This window comes from Pseudophryne corroboree, chromosome 1, assembly GCF_028390025.1.
Source record: "Pseudophryne corroboree isolate aPseCor3 chromosome 1, aPseCor3.hap2, whole genome shotgun sequence".
Lineage (NCBI taxonomy): Eukaryota > Metazoa > Chordata > Amphibia > Anura > Myobatrachidae > Pseudophryne > Pseudophryne corroboree.
In genome coordinates, this window is record NC_086444.1 from 1,130,473,112 (window position 1) to 1,130,494,419 (window position 21,308).

Here is a 21,308-nt window from a genome sequence, read left to right on the forward strand (position 1 = left end):
TGTAGTCTCAGCTGCTTCCATAGCAGCACTTGGAGCTTACCCTCTAAACAGCTACAGTACCTGCAAATCCTACCTGCAGTGTTTTCACAAGCTCGAGGTTGTCTATCTGTATGTGAGCTGCTCCCAAATACAGCATCTGGATTCTAAGTACAAACTCTGTCCCTCCAGCCTTGTCTAGTTTTGGCCTGCGTGTGTTTGTCCATAGCATCACTACCAGTCCTTCAGTAATTGCTTGCCAGCTTCCATAAGTAGTCCCTGCATTTTGTGTTATTACCCTTGTCAGTGCTACCTTATCCAGTCCTGGTTTTGTTGTGTGTTCATACCTCTGTTATTCACCAGTATTTGCCAGTCCAGTCATACCTTATCCAGTCCTGGTTCTGTTGTGTGTTCATACTTCTGTTATTCACCAGTATCTGCCAGTCCAGTCTTACCTTATCCAGTCCTGGTTCTGTTGTGTGTTCATACTTCTGTTATTCACCAGTATCTGCCAGTCCAGTCTTACCTTATCCAGTCCTGGTTCTGTTGTGTGTTCATACCCCTGTTATTCACCAGTACCTGCCAGTCCAGTCTTACCTTATCCAGTCCTGGTTCTGTTGTGTGTTCATACCCCTGTTATTCACCAGTACCTGCCAGTCCAGTCATACCTTATCCAGTCCTGGTTCTGTTGTGTGTTCATACTTCTGTTATTCACCAGTACCTGATAATCCCATTTGTCTAGTCCTTGTCCAGTGTGTGCCCGTTTGTTTAGCCTCAAACCACTCTGTGCCAGGTGGGTGTCTACTCCAGCATATTTTCCTTGCACTTGCCCAGTCTCCAGTAGTTTCCTTGTCCACATTAAGACCTGGGGGCATCTGAGCACTGGGTGGACCTAATCCACCTGGAAAAAGGCGGCTGCTAAAGGCGAAGCTTTAGTATGCAGGAGACTAATGTAAAATAAGAATTATCAGTTGTGAATGATGGGAAGAATTTCAGCATCTGCATAGGAAGGATTATTCACTGGATGGGGGAGATGTATCAAGCCTTGGAGAGTAATAAAAGTGGAGAGGTTGTCCGATGCAGTCTTTGAAATTATAGAAGCTGATTGGTTTCTATGGTCACCTACTTTATTTTATCTCTCTCCCTGTAAGGGTGTGTACACACAGTGAGATATTTTCTTACGATTTTGACTATATAGTCAAAATCGTAAGAAAAGTTAGTGCAGATCGCAAGGTGAAAGTTACCTTGCGATCCCGATGCGATGCCGATGCGCAGTCCCGTGCGGTCGGCATTGCAAGCCTAGATAGACTGTGCAGGCAAGTCAATTTTGACTATCTCATAGAAAACATAGTCAAAATTGACACTTAGACAAAATTGCACATAGTCAGTATCGCAAGCACACTCATTATGGGCTTGTGATGCCGACCTAGCCCCTGTCGCATAGTGAGAATCGGGGTTAGCCTGAATCTCAACGTATGTATGCACCTTAAGTATGATAGATCTGTGGGATTCTCTGACATAGGAGGTGGTGATGACAAATTCACCATAACAATTTAAAAATGGTTTGGATTCCTTCCTTATAAAACAAAAGCTAAGTATCTAGCTAACAATGCAATTTCTCGAACTAAAGTACTTTTCCTAAATTACATAATTTATTTTCTTTTTGATATTTTCCTCTTAAGAGATCTTGAAATGTGATTACATTTTTATTTGTTGCAAAAGTATATTTTTTACAGGTACTAAAACAAGTGACATTCTGCCTCCAAAGCCAGAGGCTGTAACTAGAGATGTGCACTTGAAATTTTTCGGGTTTTGTGTTTTGGTTTTGGGTTCGGTTCCGCGGCCGTGTTTTGGGTTCGACCGCGTTTTGGCAAAACCTCACCGAATTTTTTTTGTCGGATTCGGGTGTGTTTTGGATTCGGGTGTTTTTTTCAAAAAACCCTAAAAAACAGCTTAAATCATAGAATTTGGGGGTCATTTTGATCCCAAAGTATTATTAACCTCAATAACCATTATTTCCACTCATTTTCAGTCTATTCTGAATACCTCACACCTCACAATATTATTTTTAGTCCTAAAATTTGCACCAAGGTCGCTGGATGACTAAGCTAAGCGACCCTAGTGGCCGACACAAACACCGGGCCCATCTAGGAGTGGCACTGCAGTGTCACGCAGGATGGCCCTTCCAAAAAACACTCCCCAAACAGCACATGACGCAAAGAAAAAAAGAGGCGCAATGAGGTAGCTGTGTGAGTAAGATAAGCGACCCTGTGGCCGACACAAACACCGGGCCCATCTAGGAGTGGCACTGCAGTGTCACGCAGGATGGCCCTTCCAAAAAACACTCCCCAAACAGCACATGACGCAAAGAAAAAAAGAGGCGCAATGAGGTAGCTGTGTGAGTAAGATAAGCGACCCTAGTGGCCGACACAAACACCGGGCCCATCTAGGAGTGGCACTGCAGTGTCACGCAGGATGGCCCTTCCAAAAAACACTCCCCAAACAGCACATGACGCAAAGAAAAAAAGAGGCGCAATGAGGTAGCTGTGTGAGTAAGATAAGCGACCCTAGTGGCCGACACAAACAACGGGCCCATCTAGGAGTGGCACTGCAGTGTCACGCAGGATGGCCCTTCCAAAAAACACTCCCCAAACAGCACATGACGCAAAGAAAAAAAGAGGCGCAATGAGGTAGCTGTGTGAGTAAGATAAGCGACCCTAGTGGCCGACACAAACACCGGGCCCATCTAGGAGTGGCACTGCAGTGTCACGCAGGATGGCCCTTCCAAAAAACACTCCCCAAACAGCACATGACGCAAAGAAAAAAAGAGGCGCAATGAGGTAGCTGTGTGAGTAAGATAAGCGACCCTAGTGGCCGACACAAACACCGGGCCCATCTAGGAGTGGCACTGTAGTGTCACGCAGGATGGCCCTTCCAAAAAACACTCCCCACACAGCACATGACGCAAAGAAAAAAAGAGGCGCAATGAGGTAGCTGTGTGAGTAAGATAAGCGACCCTAGTGGCCGACACAAACACCGGGCCCATCTAGGAGTGGCACTGCAGTGTCACGCAGGATGGCCCTTCCAAAAAACACTCCCCAAACAGCACATGACGCAAAGAAAAAAAGAGGCGCAATGAGGTAGCTGTGTGAGTAAGATAAGCGACCCTAGTGGCCGACACAAACACCGGGCCCATCTAGGAGTGGCACTGCAGTGTCACGCAGGATGGCCCTTCCAAAAAACACTCCCCAAACAGCACATGACGCAAAGAAAAAAAGAGGCGCAATGAGGTAGCTGTGTGAGTAAGATAAGCGACCCTAGTGGCCGACACAAACACCGGGCCCATCTAGGAGTGGCACTGCAGTGTCACGCAGGATGGCCCTTCCAAAAAACACTCCCCAAACAGCACATGACGCAAAGAAAAATTAAAGAAAAAAGAGGTGCAAGATGGAATTGTCCTTGGGCCCTCCCACCCACCCTTATGTTGTATAAACAGGACATGCACACTTTAACCAACCCATCATTTCAGTGACAGGGTCTGCCACACGACTGTGACTGAAATGACGGGTTGGTTTGGACCCCCACCAAAAAAGAAGCAATTAATCTCTCCTTGCACAAACTGGCTCTACAGAGGCAAGATGTCCACCTCATCATCATCCTCCGATATATCACCGTGTACATCCCCCTCCTTACAGATTATCAATTCGTCCCCACTGGAATCCACCATCTCAGCTCCCTGTGTACTTTGTGGAGGCAATTGCTGCTGGTCAATGTCTCCACGGAGGAATTGATTATAATTCATTTTAATGAACATCATCTTCTCCACATTTTCTGGAAGTAACCTCGTACGCCGATTGCTGACAAGGTGAGCGGCGGCACTAAACACTCTGTCGGAGTACACACTTGTGGGAGGGCAACTTAGGTAGAATAAAGCCAGTTTGTGCAAGGGCCTCCAAATTGCCTCTTTTTCCTGCCAGTATAAGTACGGACTGTGTGACGTGCCTACTTGGATGCGGTCACTCATATAATCCTCCACCATTCTTTCAATGGGGAGAGAATCATATGCAGTGACAGTAGACGACATGTCCGTAATCGTTGACAGGTCCTTCAGTCCGGACCAGATGTCAGCATCAGCAGTCGCTCCAGACTGCCCTGCATCACCGCCAGCGGGTGGGCTCGGAATTCTGAGCCTTTTCCTCGCACCCCCAGTTGCGGGAGAATGTGAAGGAGGAGATGTTGACAGGTCGCGTTCCGCTTGACTTGACAATTTTCTCACCAGCAGGTCTTTCAACCCCAGCAGACTTGTGTCTGCCGGAAAGAGAGATCCAAGGTAGGTTTTAAATCTAGGATCGAGCACGGTGGCCAAAATGTAGTGCTCTGATTTCAACAGATTGACCACCCGTGAATCCTTGTTAAGCGAATTAAGGGCTCCATCCACAAGTCCCACATGCCTAGCGGAATCGCTCCGTGTTAGCTCCTCCTTCAATGTCTCCAGCTTCTTCTGCAAAAGCCTGATGAGGGGAATGACCTGACTCAGGCTGGCAGTGTCTGAACTGACTTCACGTGTGGCAAGTTCAAAGGGCAGCAGAACCTTGCACAACGTTGAAATCATTCTCCACTGCGCTTGAGACAGGTGCATTCCACCTCCTATATCGCGCTGAATTGTATAGGCTTGAATGGCCTTTTGCTGCTCCTCCAACCTCTGAAGCATATATAGGGTTGAATTCCACCTCGTTACCACTTCTTGCTTCAGATGATGGCAGGGCAGGTTCAGGCATTTTTGGTGTTGCTCCAGTCTTCTGTACGTGGTGCCTGTACGCCGAAAGTGTCCCGCAATTCTTCTGGCCACCGACAGCATCTCTTGCACGCCCCTGTCGTTTTTTTAAAAATTCTGCACCACCAAATTCAAGGTATGTGCAAAACATGGGACGTGCTGGAATTTGCCCAGATTTAATGCGCACACAATATTGCTGGCGTTGTCCGATGCCACAAATCCACAGGAGAGTCCAATTGGGGTAAGCCATTCCGCGATGATCTTCCTCAGTTGCCGTAAGAGGTTTTCAGCTGTGTGCGTAATCTGGAAACCGGTGATACAAAGCGTAGCCTGCCTAGGAAAGAGTTGGCGTTTGCGAGATGCTGCTACTGGTGCCGCCGCTGCTGTTCTTGCGGCGGGAGTCCATACATCTACCCAGTGGGCTGTCACAGTCATATAGTCCTGACCCTGCCCTGCTCCACTTGTCCACATGTCCGTGGTTAAGTGGACATTGGGTACAGCTGCATTTTTTAGGACACTGGTGACTCTTTTTCTGAGGTCTGTGTACATTTTCGGTATCGCCTGCCTAGAGAAATGGAACCTAGATGGTATTTGGTACCGGGGACACAGTACCTCCAACAAGTCTCTAGTTGGCTCTGCAGTAATGATGGATACCGGAACCACGTTTCTCACCACCCAGGATGCCAAGGCCTCAGTTATCCGCTTTGCAGCAGGATGACTGCTGTGATATTTCATCTTCCTCGCAAAGGACTGTTGGACAGTCAATTGCTTGGTGGAAGTAGTAAAAGTGGGCTTACGAGTACGACTTCCCCTCTGGGATGACCATCGACTCCCAGCAGCAACAACAGCAGCACCAGCAGCAGTAGGCGTTACACGCAAGGATGCATCGGAGGAATCCCAGGCAGGAGAGGACTCGTCAGAATTGCCAGTGACATGGCCTGCAGGACTATTGGCATTCCTGGGGAAGGAGGAAATTGACACTGAGGGAGTTGGTGGGGTGGTTTGCGTGAGCTTGGTTACAAGAGGAAGGGATTTACTGGTCAGTGGACTGCTTCCGCTGTCGCCCAAAGTTTTTGAACTTGTCACTGACTTATTATGAATGCGCTGCAGGTGACGTATAAGGGAGGATGTTCCGAGGTGGTTAACGTCCTTACCCCTACTTATTACAGCTTGACAAAGGCAACACAAGGCTTGACAAATGTTGTCCGCATTTCTGTTGAAATACTTCCACACCGAAGAGCTGATTTTTTTGGTATTTTCACCAGGCATGTCAACGGCCATATTCCTCCCACGGACAACAGGTGTCTCCCCGGGTGCCTGACTTAAACAAACCACCTCACCATCAGAATCCTCCTTGTCAATTTCCTCCCCAGCGCCAGCAACACCCATATCCTCCTCATCCTGGTGTACTTCAACACTGACATCTTCAATCTGACTATCAGGAACTGGACTGCGGGTGCTCCTTCCAGCACTTGCAGGGGGCGTGCAAATGGTGGAAGGCGCATGCTCTTCACGTCCAGTGTTGGGAAGGTCAGGCATCGCAACCGACACAATTGGACTCTCCTTGTGGATTTGGGATTTCGAAGAACGCACAGTTCTTTGCGGTGCTTTTGCCAGCTTGAGTCTTTTCATTTTTCTAGCAAGAGGCTGAGTGCTTCCATCCTCATGTGAAGCTGAACCACTAGCCATGAACATAGGCCAGGGCCTCAGCCGTTCCTTGCCACTCCGTGTGGTAAATGGCATATTGGCAAGTTTACGCTTCTCCTCCGACAATTTTATTTTAGATTTTGGAGTCCTTTTTTTACTGATATTTGGTGTTTTGGATTTGACATGCTCTGTACTATGACATTGGGCATCGGCCTTGGCAGACGACGTTGCTGGCATTTCATCGTCTCGGCCATGACTAGTGGCAGCAGCTTCAGCACGAGGTGGAAGTGGATCTTGATCTTTCCCTAATTTTGGAACCTCAACATTTTTGTTCTCCATATTTTAATAGGCACAACTAAAAGGCACCTCAGGTAAACAATGGAGATGGATGGATACTAGTATACTTATGGATGGACCAGCGACTGCCGACTACCGTACTGTGTCTGCTGCTAATATAGACTGGATGATAATGAGATGAAATCAATATATATATAATATCACTAGTACTGCAGCCGGACAGGTATATAATATATATTTATTATGTAATGACTGATGACGGACCTGCTGGACACTGTCAGCTCAGCAGCACCGCAGACTGCTACAGTAAGCTACTATAGTAGTATGTATAAAGAAGAAAGAAAAAAAGAAAAAAACACGGGTAGGTGGTATACAATTATGGATGGACCAGCGACTGCCGACACAGAGGTAGCTACAGCCGTGGACTACCGTACTGTGTCTGCTGCTAATATAGACTGGATGATAATGAGATGAAATCAATATATATATATATATATATATATAATATCACACTAGTACTGCAGCCGGAGAGGTAGATATATTTATTATGTAATGACTGATGACGGACCTGCTGGACACTGTCAGCTCAGCAGCACCGCAGACTGCTACAGTAAGCTACTATAGTAGTATGTATAAAGAAGAAAGAAAAAAAACCACGGGTAGGTGGTATACAATTATGGATGGACCAGCGACTGCCGACACAGAGGTAGCTACAGCCGTGGACTACCGTACAGTGTCTGCTGCTAATATAGACTGGATGATAATGAGATGAAATCAATATATATATATATATAATATCACACTAGTACTGCAGCCGGACAGGTAGATATATTTATTATGTAATGACTGATGACAGACCTGCTGGACACTGTCAGCTCAGCAGCACCGCAGACTGCTACAGTAAGCTACTATAGTAGTATGTATAAAGAAGAAAGAAAAAAAAAAAAACACGGGTAGGTGGTATACAATTATGGATGGACCAGCGACTGCCGACACAGAGGTAGCTACAGCCGTGGACTACCGTACTGTGTCTGCTGCTAATATAGACTGGATGATAATGAGATGAAATCAATATATATATATATAATATCACTAGTACTGCAGCCGGACAGGTATATAATATATATTTATTATGTAATGACTGATGACGGTCCTGCTGGACACTGTCAGCTCAGCAGCACCGCAGACTGCTACAGTAAGCTACTATAGTAGTATGTATAAAGAAGAAAGAAAAAAAAAACACGGGTAGGTGGTATACAATTATGGATGGACCAGCGACTGCCGACTGTTAGGCGCCGGGGTCCGCTCGTCGGTGCGGCCCGGCGCCTAGCAACCAGGGACGCCGTGCGCGTACAGCCGCCGGCTCCCTGGCAACGCTAGACGCCGGGCGCACGGAGCCGCTCTGACCTTAGCAACGGGGACGCCACGTTCAGCCGCGTTCCCCGTTGCTGGGTCTGTCCTGATTACCTCATGGTGTGCTGGCCGTGCAGCATGCAAGCTGCACGGCATTTCAGTTGATTACCCTGTCTGGATTTTGATTGGAGGGTTCCTGAATAAAGGCACCCTCAGGACTCCTTACAGACGCCGGTGATAGCTTCCTGTTTGCCTGTGTCTGCTACAGAGAGTTTCCAGTCTTGCTCAATCCGGTTGTTCCTGTCCTCAGAGATCCTGTACTCGAAAGTTTGTCATCTGTTCCTGGAGTCTGACCGAGCACCTTTAACATCTTGTGGTGTTCGTGAGTCGCGGCTCAGCCGTGTGTTGCGGCTTGTCCGCTACTGTTTATTATTTAGTTTACTTGTGTTCTGGAGCTTTTGCGGAGGATTCCGCTCCCACAGATCCACTCTGGTATCCAGCGGTGCTGGATAGGAGTAACGGATCAGGGGATCTTTGGTTGTCCTTTTCCCTGGCGGCTAGTCCGCACATACCTTTGGTTTAAGTTAGTTAGCTTGTAACCCCTGGCCTGGTTGCTTAGTCAGAGGGCCCCTTGTTATCACCCTGTCTCGGACTTCCCCTTGTCTCCCTTTAAGACCTGCGGGGGCATCGGGGTTGGGCAGACATAATCCGCCCTTCGAACGCGGCTGCCATGGGCTCAAGCAACCATAGTCTCGCAGGGGATTTCTGATAACACGGGCTAGACAACGGAGTTAGGGTGCCAGGGGTTACTAGGCTCTCCTGCTCCCACAACCAGCTTATTTTCCCTGTACTCAGACCTCTGCCATAAGATCTCCTCCGGTCTGGAGTACAGGAATCATAACATTATCACCGGCCAGACAAAAGAAAAAAATTTAATTAACAGGAGTTAATTTTTTCACTTATTCAGTTGGGAGATTTTGTCGGCCTCATGAATCCCGCCGGTATTGGGCCAAATCCTGGCCAGCTTCTAGTTAGTCAGATTCAAGAACTTACTCAGATGGTTCAGGATCTGTCCCTCCGGGTGAGGTCACAGGAAGATCTGTTACGAACTTCCCCGAGGGTCATCCCTGAACCAAAAATGCATCTGCCTGACCGTTTTTCTGGGGATAGAAAACAGTTTTTTAATTTTAAAGAGTCTTGTAAACTTTATTTTCGTTTAAGACCAGTCTCCTCAGGTACGGAGGCTCAGCGGGTTGGAATTATTATTTCTCTGCTTCAGGGGGATCCTCAGACCTGGGCTTTTGGTTTAAAGACAGACGATCCGGCCTTATCGTCTGTAGACGCCTTTTTAAAATCTTTAGGGCTATTGTATGACGACCCTGATAGAGAGGCGTCCGCTGAGAGTCAGTTGCGTGCTCTTAGACAGGGTAGGAATCCCGCAGAGAATTATTGTACGGAGTTTCGCCGTTGGTCGAACGACTGTGGATGGAATGACCCAGCTCTGCGCAGTCAGTTTCGCCTCGGCTTATCTGAATCTATAAAAGACAGTCTCCTTCAGTATCCCGCTCCTGAGACTCTCGATAAACTCATGGAGCTCTCTATTAAGATAGATCGTCGGCTCAGAGAGCGGAGGGCTGAAAAAGGGGCATCTGTCGGGTCTACTCCTTGTGTGCTTTCCATTCCTGTAGACATGGAGGAGCCTATGCAGATAGGTCTCTCCAAACTGTCTCCTGAAGAAAGAACCAGGAGGCAAAATTCTGGTCTTTGTTTATACTGTGGAGGTAAGGGACATTTTGCCCGTAGTTGTCCGAACAAATCGGGAAACTTCCTGACCAAGTGAATTGTGAGGGGGTTCACTTTGGTCTGCAGCTCATCTCCTCAAATAACTCACTGTTAGTTCCTGCTAAAGTTTCCTTTGGCAGCCTCTGTTCCTCGGTCTCTGCTTTTGTGGACAGTGGAGCTGCAGGGAACTTTATGGATTTAACATGGGCCAAGGCCTTAGGTATTCCTCAGTTAACCTTGGGTAGGGGTGTCACCATGCATGGTTTAGATGGGAGTCCCTTGTCCAATGGGGTTATTTCTCTAGGTACACCTCCTGTTTTACTCTCGGTGGGAGCCCTGCATTCTGAAAAGATTGAGTTTTTCCTTACTCATTGTCCAGCAGTTCCTGTGGTTCTGGGTCACCCTTGGCTGGCCTTTCATAATCCCATCATTGATTGGCAGTCGGGGGAGATCTTACAATGGGGTACCATCTGTAATAAAGAATGTATTACGCTTCCTATCCGAGTAGCTGCCGCCGTTCCTGCACCCATTCCTGAGGAATATCAGGATTTTGTTGACGTGTTTTCCAAGGGCAATGCGGATATTCTGCCTCCCCATAGGCCTTACGATTGTGCCATTGAGCTAATTCCTGGTGCCACGTTGCCTAAAGGAAGGTTATATGCATTGTCTGGTCCTGAAACTGTGGCCATGAATGAGTATGTGAAAGAAAGCCTTGGGAAAGGTTTTATCAGGCCATCTAAATCCCCTTTAAGTGCAGGTTTCTTCTTCGTAGAGAAGAAGGATGGTTCACTCAGACCCTGCATTGACTTTAGAGCTTTGAATAAAATCTCAGTAAAGAATACTTACCCTCTGCCGCTGATCTCTGTCCTCTTTGATCAGCTACGTTCGGCTGTGATTTTTTCTAAGATTGACCTTAGAGGAGCATATAACCTCATCAGAATCAAGTCAGGGGATGAGTGGAAAACGGCATTCAGTACTCAATCAGGCCACTATGAGTATCTGGTTATGCCATTCGGCCTGTCAAACGCTCCGGCAGTTTTCCAGGATCTCATTAATGATGTGCTCCGTGAATTTCTTGGAAGATTCGTTGTAGTCTACTTAGACGATATTTTGATATATTCTGACTCTGTAGAACAACATGTTACCCAGGTGCGTCAGGTGCTAAAGAAATTACGTGAAAATCACCTATATGCCAAACTGGAGAAGTGTGAATTTCATGTCACGGAGGTATCCTTTTTAGGGTACATTATTTCCCCTCGGGGATTCCGTATGGAACCAAAGAAGCTCCAAGCCATCCTTAGTTGGGCGCAACCCACCAACTTAAAAGCAATTCAGCGCTTTTTAGGGTTTGCGAACTACTATAGAAGATTTATTCACTCTTTCTCTGACCTAGTTGCTCCCATTGTGGCACTTACTAAGAAGGGAGCAGATCCTACCAATTGGTCATGTGAAGCTGAGTTATCTTTTCAGGCCTTGAAACAAGCCTTTGTCTCAGCCCCTGTCCTTAGACATCCCAACCCAGAATTGCCTTTCATTGTTGAGGTTTATGCCTCGGAGGTTGGAGTTGGGGCTATCCTTTCTCAGAAGGATCCAGATTCCCTTGAATTACATCCTTGTGCCTTTATGTCCAGGAAATCCTCATCTGCAGAATCCAACTACGATGTTGGTAACCGGGAATTGCTGGCTATTAAATGGGCTTTCGAGGAGTGGAGGCATTGGCTTGAAGGAGCGACCCATACCATTTCAGTTTTGACTGATCACAAAAATCTTCAATACATTGAATCTGCTAAACGACTGAATGCCCGGCAGGCTCGTTGGGCTTTATTTTTTACTCGTTTCAAATTCATTATCACCTTCAGGCCAGGTTCCAAGAATACTAAGGCAGATGCCCTGTCACGCAGTTTTCTTCCAGTTCAAGACAATAGTCCTGTTACTCCCATACTTCCGTCTTCAGTCATTCGGGCAGGCCTCACACAGGATGTATTTACCCAGTTAAAGCTGCTTCAACATCAAGCTCCTGGAAATACTCCTGCTGGTCGTCTTTTTGTCCCTGAGTTTTTGAGAGCTACTGTTTTGGCGGAGTTTCATGATAGCAAGGTTGCCGGGCATCCGGGAATCGCTAAGACTTTGGAATTAGTCTCCCGCTCAGTATGGTGGCCTGGTCTTTCCAAAGACATTAAAGAGTTTGTTTTTTCTTGTCAGGTCTGTGCACAGCATAAAGTTCCCCGTTCTTTGCCTATAGGTCAACTTATGCCCTTGAATGTTCCCCTTAGGCCATGGTCGCATATCTCCATGGATTTTGTGGTGGACCTCCCTCTGTCAGCCGGATGCCGAGTCATATGGGTGGTAGTGGACCGTTTTAGCAAAATGGCCCATTTCATTGCTCTTCCCCGATTGCCATCTGCCCAGGGATTGGCAGTCTTGTTCCTCCGCCATGTTTTCAGACTCCATGGCTTGCCCACTGATATTGTTTCTGATAGGGGTCCACAATTCATTGCACAATTTTGGAAGTCTTTTTGTGCTTCGTTAAAGATGAAATTATCTTTAACGTCCGGTTATCATCCCCAATCCAATGGGCAGACTGAGCGAGTTAACCAATCTCTAAAACAATATTTGTGTTTGTACTCGGCCAAACTCCAAAATGACTGGTCTGAGTTTCTTCCATTGGCGGAGTTTGCTTATAATAATGCCTGTCATTCCTCCACCAATGTGTCTCCATTTTTTGCAGTTTTTGGTTTTCACCCCAGAGCTAATTCATTTTTTCAACATTCCTCTGTCTCCTCTCTGGCCCTGACCTCTCATCTTAAACTTATTTGGAAAAAAGTGCACTTGGCTCTCAGAAAAGCAGCATTCCGGGAAAAAAGATTTTCTGACAGGCTCCGGCGGCCGTGCACTTTTAAAGTAGGAGACAGGGTGTGGTTGTCGACTCGCAACATTAAACTTCGACAAACCTCAGCCAGATTGGGTCCTAGATTTATTGGACCATTTCTCATTATCAAAAAAGTCAATCCAGTTGCTTTCCGGTTACGTTTACCAAAAACTTTACGGATCGGAAATACCTTCCATTGCTCATTACTGAAACCATATGTTTCGTCCAGTAGATTTCCTCGTAAAATATCTCAGGTGAGATCACCAATAAATGTACAGGGTCAGCAGGAGTTCTTGGTGGAGAAGGTTCTCGATTCCAAGTTGTCCCGGGGTCGGCTTTATTTTTTGGTACATTGGAGAGGTTATGGGCCAGAGGAAAGGTCTTGGGTCCTGGATGAGGATCTTCATGCCCCGAGGCTCAAAAGGGCATTTTTTCGAGAATTTCCTCAGAAACCCGGCTTTAGGGGTTCCTTGACCCCTCCTCAAGGGGGGGGTACTGTTAGGCTCCGGGGTCCGCTCGTCGGTGCGGCCCGGCGCCTAGCAACCAGGGACGCCGTGCGCGTACAGCCGCCGGCTCCCTGGCAACGCTAGACGCCGGGCGCACGGAGCCGCTCTGACCTTAGCAACGGGGACGCCACGTTCAGCCGCGTTCCCCGTTGCTGGGTCTGTCCTGATTACCTCATGGTGTGCTGGCCGTGCAGCATGCAAGCTGCACGGCATTTCAGTTGATTACCCTGTCTGGATTTTGATTGGAGGGTTCCTGAATAAAGGCACCCTCAGGACTCCTTACAGACGCCGGAGATAGCTTCCTGTTTGCCTGTGTCTGCTACAGAGAGTTTCCAGTCTTGCTCAATCCGGTTGTTCCTGTCCTCAGAGATCCTGTACTCGGAAGTTTGTCATCTGTTCCTGGAGTCTGACCGAGCACCTTTAACATCTTGTGGTGTTCGTGAGTCGCGGCTCAGCCGTGTGTTGCGGCTTGTCCGCTACTGTTTATTATTTAGTTTACTTGTGTTCTGGAGCTTTTGCGGAGGATTCCGCTCCCACAGATCCACTCTGGTATCCAGCGGTGCTGGATAGGAGTAACGGATCAGGGGATCTTTGGTTGTCCTTTTCCCTGGCGGCTAGTCCGCACATACCTTTGGTTTAAGTTAGTTAGCTTGTAACCCCTGGCCTGGTTGCTTAGTCAGAGGGCCCCTTGTTATCACCCTGTCTCGGACTTCCCCTTGTCTCCCTTTAAGACCTGCGGGGGCATCGGGGTTGGGCAGACATAATCCGCCCTTCGAACGCGGCTGCCATGGGCTCAAGCAACCATAGTCTCGCAGGGGATTTCTGATAACACGGGCGAGACAACGGAGTTAGGGTGCCAGGGGTTACTAGGCTCTCCTGCTCCCACAACCAGCTTATTTTCCCTGTACTCAGACCTCTGCCATAAGATCTCCTCCGGTCTGGAGTACAGGAATCATAACACCGACACAGAGGTAGCTACAGCCGTGGACTACCGTACTGTGTCTGCTGCTAATATAGACTGGATGATAATGAGATGAAATCAATATATATATATATATATAATATCACACTAGTACTGCAGCCGGACAGGTAGATATATTTATTATGTAATGACTGATGACGGACCTGCTGGACACTGTCAGCTCAGCAGCACCGCAGACTGCTACAGTAAGCTACTATAGTAGTATGTATAAAGAAGAAAGAAAGAAAAAAAACCACGGGTAGGTGGTATACAATTATGGATGGACCAGCGACTGCCGACACAGAGGTAGCTACAGCCGTGGACTACCGTACTGTGTCTGCTGCTAATATAGACTGGATGATAATGAGATGAAATCAATATATATATATATATAATATCACACTAGTACTGCAGCCGGACAGGTAGATATATTTATTATGTAATGACTGATGACGGACCTGCTGGACACTGTCAGCTCAGCAGCACCGCAGACTGCTACAGTAAGCTACTATAGTAGTATGTATAAAGAAGAAAGAAAAAAAAAACACGGGTAGGTGGTATACAATTATGGATGGACCAGCGACTGCCGACACAGAGGTAGCTACAGCCGTGGACTACCGTACTGTGTCTGCTGCTAATATAGACTGGATGATAATGAGATGAAATCAATATATATATATATAATATCACTAGTACTGCAGCCGGACAGGTATATAATATATATTTATTATGTAATGACTGATGACGGACCTGCTGGACACTGTCAGCTCAGCAGCACCGCAGACTGCTACAGTAAGCTACTATAGTAGTATGTATAAAGAAGAAGAAAGAAAAAAAGAAAAAACGGGTAGGTGGTATACAATATTATATATATATTATATACAATTATATATATATATATTATATATATTAAACTGGTGGTGATTATTAAACTGGTGGTCAGGTCACTGGTCACACTATCAGCAACTTGCAAGTAGTACTCCTAAGCAGACAATCACAATATATATTATACTGGTGGTCAGTGTGGTCACAATGGCAGTGTGGCACTCTGGCAGCAAGTCCTGCTCTCAGACTCTAACTGCTCCCCACTGTCAGTGTCTCCCCCACAAGTCAGATATACATTATACAGTCACACTATCTATCTATCACTTCAGCAAGTAGTAGTACTCCTCCTAAAGTACTCCTCCTAATGCTCCCCAAAATTACTACTGTGTCTCTCTCTACTCTAGTCTCACTCTCTTCTCTATAAACGGAGAGGACGCCAGCCACGTCCTCTCCCTATGAATCTCAATGCACGTGTGAAAATGGCGGCGACGCGCGGCTCCTTATATAGAATCCGAGTCTCGTGATAGAATCCGAGCCTCGCGAGAATCCGACAGCGGGATGATGACGTTCGGGCGCGCTCGGGTTAACCGAGCAAGGCGGGAAGATCCGAGTCGCTCGGCCCCGTGTAAAAAAAACTGAAGTTCGGGCGGGTTCGGATTCCGAGGAACCGAACCCGCTCATCTCTAGATGTAACATTGATAAACTTGTAATTGTTTCAGAGAGTTTTGCTGCTACTTCTATAAATTGCTTAAAATGTTGTATCTGGATCTTTCTGGACCTGAACTGGCGCAGCCCAAGCTCAAATATATGTGTCAGGAATCAGAAGTCATCGATCGATCGTGAGAGAATAATCACACATGCAATGGAGTGGTTTCAGATGATTCTCTTTAGTGCATCAGTTCAGTTAGTTATATAGGCTTTGAGTTACATTGAATTGCATTGGTTCCATTACATCCCCCAACAAACCCTCCCATTGGATATTCTGCCTAGCACTAACATAAGAAACTACATCTGCTAGCTGTTCCTTGTTTTGGTACAGACTGGTACAAGAATGTCAACATGTCATCCTTGAAACTGTTTCAAGGGAACGGGGAAAGAAGTGTCTTTTCTCTGAATTGCGCATTCCTTGTCTTGTCCTTGCCAGTCATGTAGTAGAAGCAGAAAGGTTCATTAATAACATACGGTATAAGAAAATGGCTGCTGGTGTTACAAAATGGCGACTATAAATGAAGAACATAAAGCTGACAGTCTCAATACCCTTCTTTTGATTAATTAACCTATATATTCCCTCTACTGCCTATCTAGGGCCAGGTCCTTATGTTGTCTATTGTACAGCTGCGTATACGCATGACTCCTGCTGCAGGAATCACACATGAGATCCCACCTGTGGAGGCGTGACCTGTCCGCCGTACCTGTAAGGCACAACCCTCCACTCTCACTGTGCATATAATGCTTCTGCACATGCGCAGAAGCAGAACCCTGAACAATATCTCTGAAGCCTTGCCTATCTCTATTTACATCTCTTCTTTATGTGAATGAAGAACAGTAAAGGCAATAATAGCCATTTTTTGATTGTGAATCGGACTTATCTGCCATTAATATGTATTGTCATCACATCAGCCTAGTTAGTAGTATCATATCTTTCTAATAAAAGTCTACCTAAGATCAAGACTAACAATTATCTGTTACATACTGTCAGGTAGGATAGATATATTATTATAATCTACTAGCTATATATATTGGAGACTGTCTTTCTCTAACTCTTTCCTTATTATTGGGGCTCAGGAGTCCCGATGGGACCTCTTATTGGCTGTACTGTCATGTGGTCATCAGCCACAAATAGAGGACACTAAGCACACCTATAAACCCTAATAGTACTCTAGAGCTACATTGGCTGGTGCTAGTAGGGGTCTCTCAGCCCATATTCTATGCTGAAACAGATACGGGATAGCAGAACCCAGAAATACACCTTAAGGCCTTGCCTACCTATATATCTTTGCGGACAATAAAATATTTAACATGATTTAGAGGACCAAACAGGGCCAAGGCCCAGTATACAAACCTGTACAATTTTTAATTGTGTTGTATGTTAGTATATGTGTGTGTTGTCAAATATTTCGCCTTTTAAACTTAGGAGTGAATACACTCCATTTTATCAATATGCATAATAAAAGTTACATTTTATAATTCTGTTCAAACAACATAGGGATTAAATGTATGTGGATACAAGAGTGCCCTGAGCTAAGAGAGTCTAGTACCATTTTCTTGTGGTAAACCCTTTATGTATTCTAGTTTTACTCTCAAGGTGCACCACCCATCTTGTAACAGGTGAATGTTGATTCACAATAATAGACTTGAATTGGGCTGTATCAAACCAGTTATTATAGGATTGCTTAAGATCCTGTGCAGCTAGTCCACAACCCTTGTTCACAACCCTCCACTTATCTAGTCTGCCTGTGAAAAGATATTATGAACAGCTCCAATTGTAGACCTTACAATCCAAACAGACAGGTACCTGTATTCAATAGTCTAGATTACAGGTGCTGGTCCTGCTTCTATATCAAGACCAGCACTGTAATTATGAATAAAGAGTAAATCATTGAAGGAAATCATTAGCCTTTGGAATATTATTTTTTATTTTTTCAATGAATGCATTGTCCAGATGCTTTTGAAGCCTCTCTTATTTATTATTCAGCCCCCGCTTCCACCCACAAAGTGTTCATTTTAGTAGCAATATTTATTGATTTTTTTAATATTACTATTACCAAACTGTTTATCCAATGATTTAAGTTGGTTCTCATTACTACTACAGGTTGAGTATCCCTTATCCAAAATGCTTGGGACCAGAGGTATTTTGGATATCGGATTTTTCTGTATTTTGGAATAATTGCATACTATACTGAGATATCATGGTGATGGGACCTAAATATAAGCACAGAATGCATTTATGTTACATATACACCTTATACACAGAGCCTGAAGGTCATTTTAGCCAATATTTTTTTATAACTTTGTGCATTAAACAAAGTGTGTGTACATTCACACAATTCATTTATGTTTCATATACACCTTATACACAGCCTGAAGGTCATTTAATACAATATTTTTAATAACTTTGTGTATTAAACAGAGTTTGTGTACATTGAGCCATCAAAAAACAAAGGTTTCACTATCTCACTCTCACTCAAAAAGTCCGTATTTCGGAATATTCCGTATTTCGGAATATTTGGATATGGGATACTCAACCTGTAATATGAATCGTTTCTAATCTTTATAAAATGTGGAAAGAAGTTTATATTAGTAACGTATCTATAATGGGTGCATAGTGTGCAGTGCAAATGGGCCCTTGTATCAAGGAGGGCCACCGACACCCACCCCGCACCCAGACTAAGGTCTGACCCAATGGATGCAGATGCCGTATTTTTGGCACAGGGAGCTGAACAAATATAGCAAAAATCTGGCAGCTGCTATATAGGGGAAGGAGCCCATGCCAAAACATACACATGGCCATCAAAGTTTCTTAAAGTATCCCTGAATTACCTAATTAGTCTATTACATTTATTAACATATTCACATGGAGCAATGACTTGAACTGTAATGACCAAAATTAATGAAAAATATTTAACTAGCTCATTCTAGATGTTAATTGTAGCAGATATATTAGTTAGAAATTAATTAGAAATATATTAATTAGAAATGAATTCCTGTTCTACTACAAGAAACATAGACGTTGACGGCCCATAAGAACCACTTGGCTCATCTAGTTTTCCCATGTACTCCCACACACACACAGTTACACACTATGGTTAATTTTTGTCAGGGCCAATTAACCTACCAGTATTATTTGGGTGTGTGGGAGGAAACCGGAGTACCCATTAGGAAACCCACACAAGTATGGGGAGAATATACAAACTCCACAGAGTTAAGGATGTGGTGGGAATCGAACCCATGACCTCAGTACTGTGAGGCTGTAATGGTATCCATCACACCATGCATACTAGCTCAGTTGCATTTTTATAGTTATAGAGTAGCTGTTATGGGCCTTATACACTTGCTGATGTGTGCGGCCGATATGAACAATCTCGTTCAGTAATGAACGAGAAAATGTTCATATCGCTCAGTGTGTAGGCACCAACAATGAACAATGCACGGCCCGGCAGTCGTTCATCATTGGTGCCGACTCGTTTATGCCTGCAGGCCAATATGGACAATATCGTCCATATTAGCATGCAGGGCTATGGGGCCGGGTGACATCTGGGAGTGAAGAAACTTCACTCCCCCCATATTATCCCCCACTTCCCCGCCGTATCGGCCGTCGGGCACTGCGGCGGCAAATCGTTAAATGAGTAGGGGCTTTATGTTTGCTATCTGACTTTATTACCCTTAGATTTACATTTTTTTCCCTGAGAATGTAACTGGGGTGACATGAATTTGCCATGATTAATTACCTGCACATGTGAAACTCACAGATGATTAATCTTCCAGGTGTGCATTGTGCAGAAGCGAGACTCCAAGAAGATGTATGCCATGAAATACATGAACAAACAGAAGTGTGTAGAAAGAGATGAGGTGCGGAATGTCTTCAGAGAGCTACAGATCATGCAGTGCCTTGAACATCCCTTTCTCGTAAATCTATGGTAAGTTATGATCCGCTCTTCTTCATTTTTATTTTTTCTGGGTGAACTGTGAGGGGTTTATATGTGGCTGGGATGAAAGGCAACTAAACTAGTGCTGCATATATGGGGGAAATGTATCAAGCAGTAAAAGGGGAGAGAAGTGGGCCAGTGGAGAAGTTGCCCATAGCAACTAATCAATCAGCATCTAGTCTACCTATCGTTTTATAGACTGTACTCAATTAATGCTATTTCAGTGTTGATTGGTTGCCATGGGCAACTTCTCCACTATATACACTGCTTATTACTGCACATCTCCTCAATGGCCACCAGAAAGACTAACAATCCCTGTCATCACATGATCATGTAAGTGGTTCTCATCTGACTGAAGAAGAGAGACCATTAGTGTAACAGTTGTTACTTTCCGTCCCCTGAATAGCAGAGTATTAGCAGCTAATGAGGAGACAAAAAGAACAACGATGGAAGCGCTACCAGAAATGCAGTATTTGTTTCTCCACAAGTTTCAATAATAATATACAGTACAAATGTATACAAAGTCTCATATAGAATGTATTCATAATGCAAATAGATATAATAAAAATGTAACAAACTCTAGAAACAATATCAAGGACAATTAGTTTTATCCAAACAGAGCAGTTACCTCACATGTAAACTGATTAGGCTTCAAATATAGTAAAGGTGTCCATACATTGGGGGTCATTCCGACCCGATCGTACACTGCAGCGATCAGGTTGTAACTGCGCATGCTCCGATGCCGCAGTGCGCCGGCGCATGCCAGACGGCCGAAGGCCGTCGTTACCTAACGATCGACTCTGCCTGATTAACAGGCAGAGGCGGTCACTGGGTGGGAGGGGGCAGCACGCAGGCATGGCCGGACCGTGCGGGGGGCGGGCCGCAGCGGCTGCATGACTTTACACGCAGCCGCTGCAACCCGGGGCAGCGACAAGTAACTCCCGGCCAGCCGCAGGAGCTGCGCTGGCCGGGAGTTACTCTTCAAGTACAAAAGCATCGCCGCTGTGCGATGTTTTTGTACTTGTGCGGGGGGGAGGCCAGACAGACATGCAGGGCGGGCTAGCCCTGTACTGGGAGTCCCTCCGCATGTCTGGGAAGATGATCGTAGCTGTGCTAAATTTAGCACAGCTATGATCAACTCGGAATGACCCCCATTGTACTAAACTTTGACACTAGATTTTATTACATCTGCTTTTTGATGCATAATTTGATAGTCATCCGTGAATCACCGCCGTGAAAGGGTAGGGATTAGCTTAATAACCTGGAATGGTCAACCCCCGTTCTTACCGAACCCGTTGACTTGAAACAGGAGCTTGGACAAGGACTGGTAATTTGAACCGTGCATCCACAGTGTTTGTATAAGTCCTGTCTGGCTGCAGGTCACTGGCGCTGGGGGAGAGCCTTTCCTGGTTGTTGATAGCAGCGCTGCCAGTAATGGTGGAGAGCTGTCCAGAGAGCCGTTTGCAGGAAATGCTGGTGTGCTCAGAAAAGATCTGCTAAAAAGAGGCTGAACAGCAGTAGTGGGGTTGTAATGATGTATATTGAAAGTCTATTCACCGGACGTTCCGTGGAGAGAGCGGCTCTTTGTTGTATATAGCCGCGCTGCCAGTGATTACGGAGAGCTGTCCGAATAACCGCTTGTTAGAAAACCTGGTGTGCTCAGACAACAAAG

At 45.6% G+C, this 21,308-nt stretch overlaps 1 protein-coding gene across 1 annotated transcript in view; it reads left to right on the forward strand.

Moving 5' to 3' along the window:
* Window positions 1–21,308, forward strand: part of STK32B (serine/threonine kinase 32B) — a 613,395-nt gene that overhangs the window by 109,143 nt on the left and 482,944 nt on the right. The window contains exon 3 of the mRNA XM_063923372.1: window positions 19,476–19,627. Within this exon, the coding sequence (XP_063779442.1) occupies window positions 19,476–19,627 (152 nt within the window). The remainder of the gene's footprint in view (window positions 1–19,475; window positions 19,628–21,308) is intronic.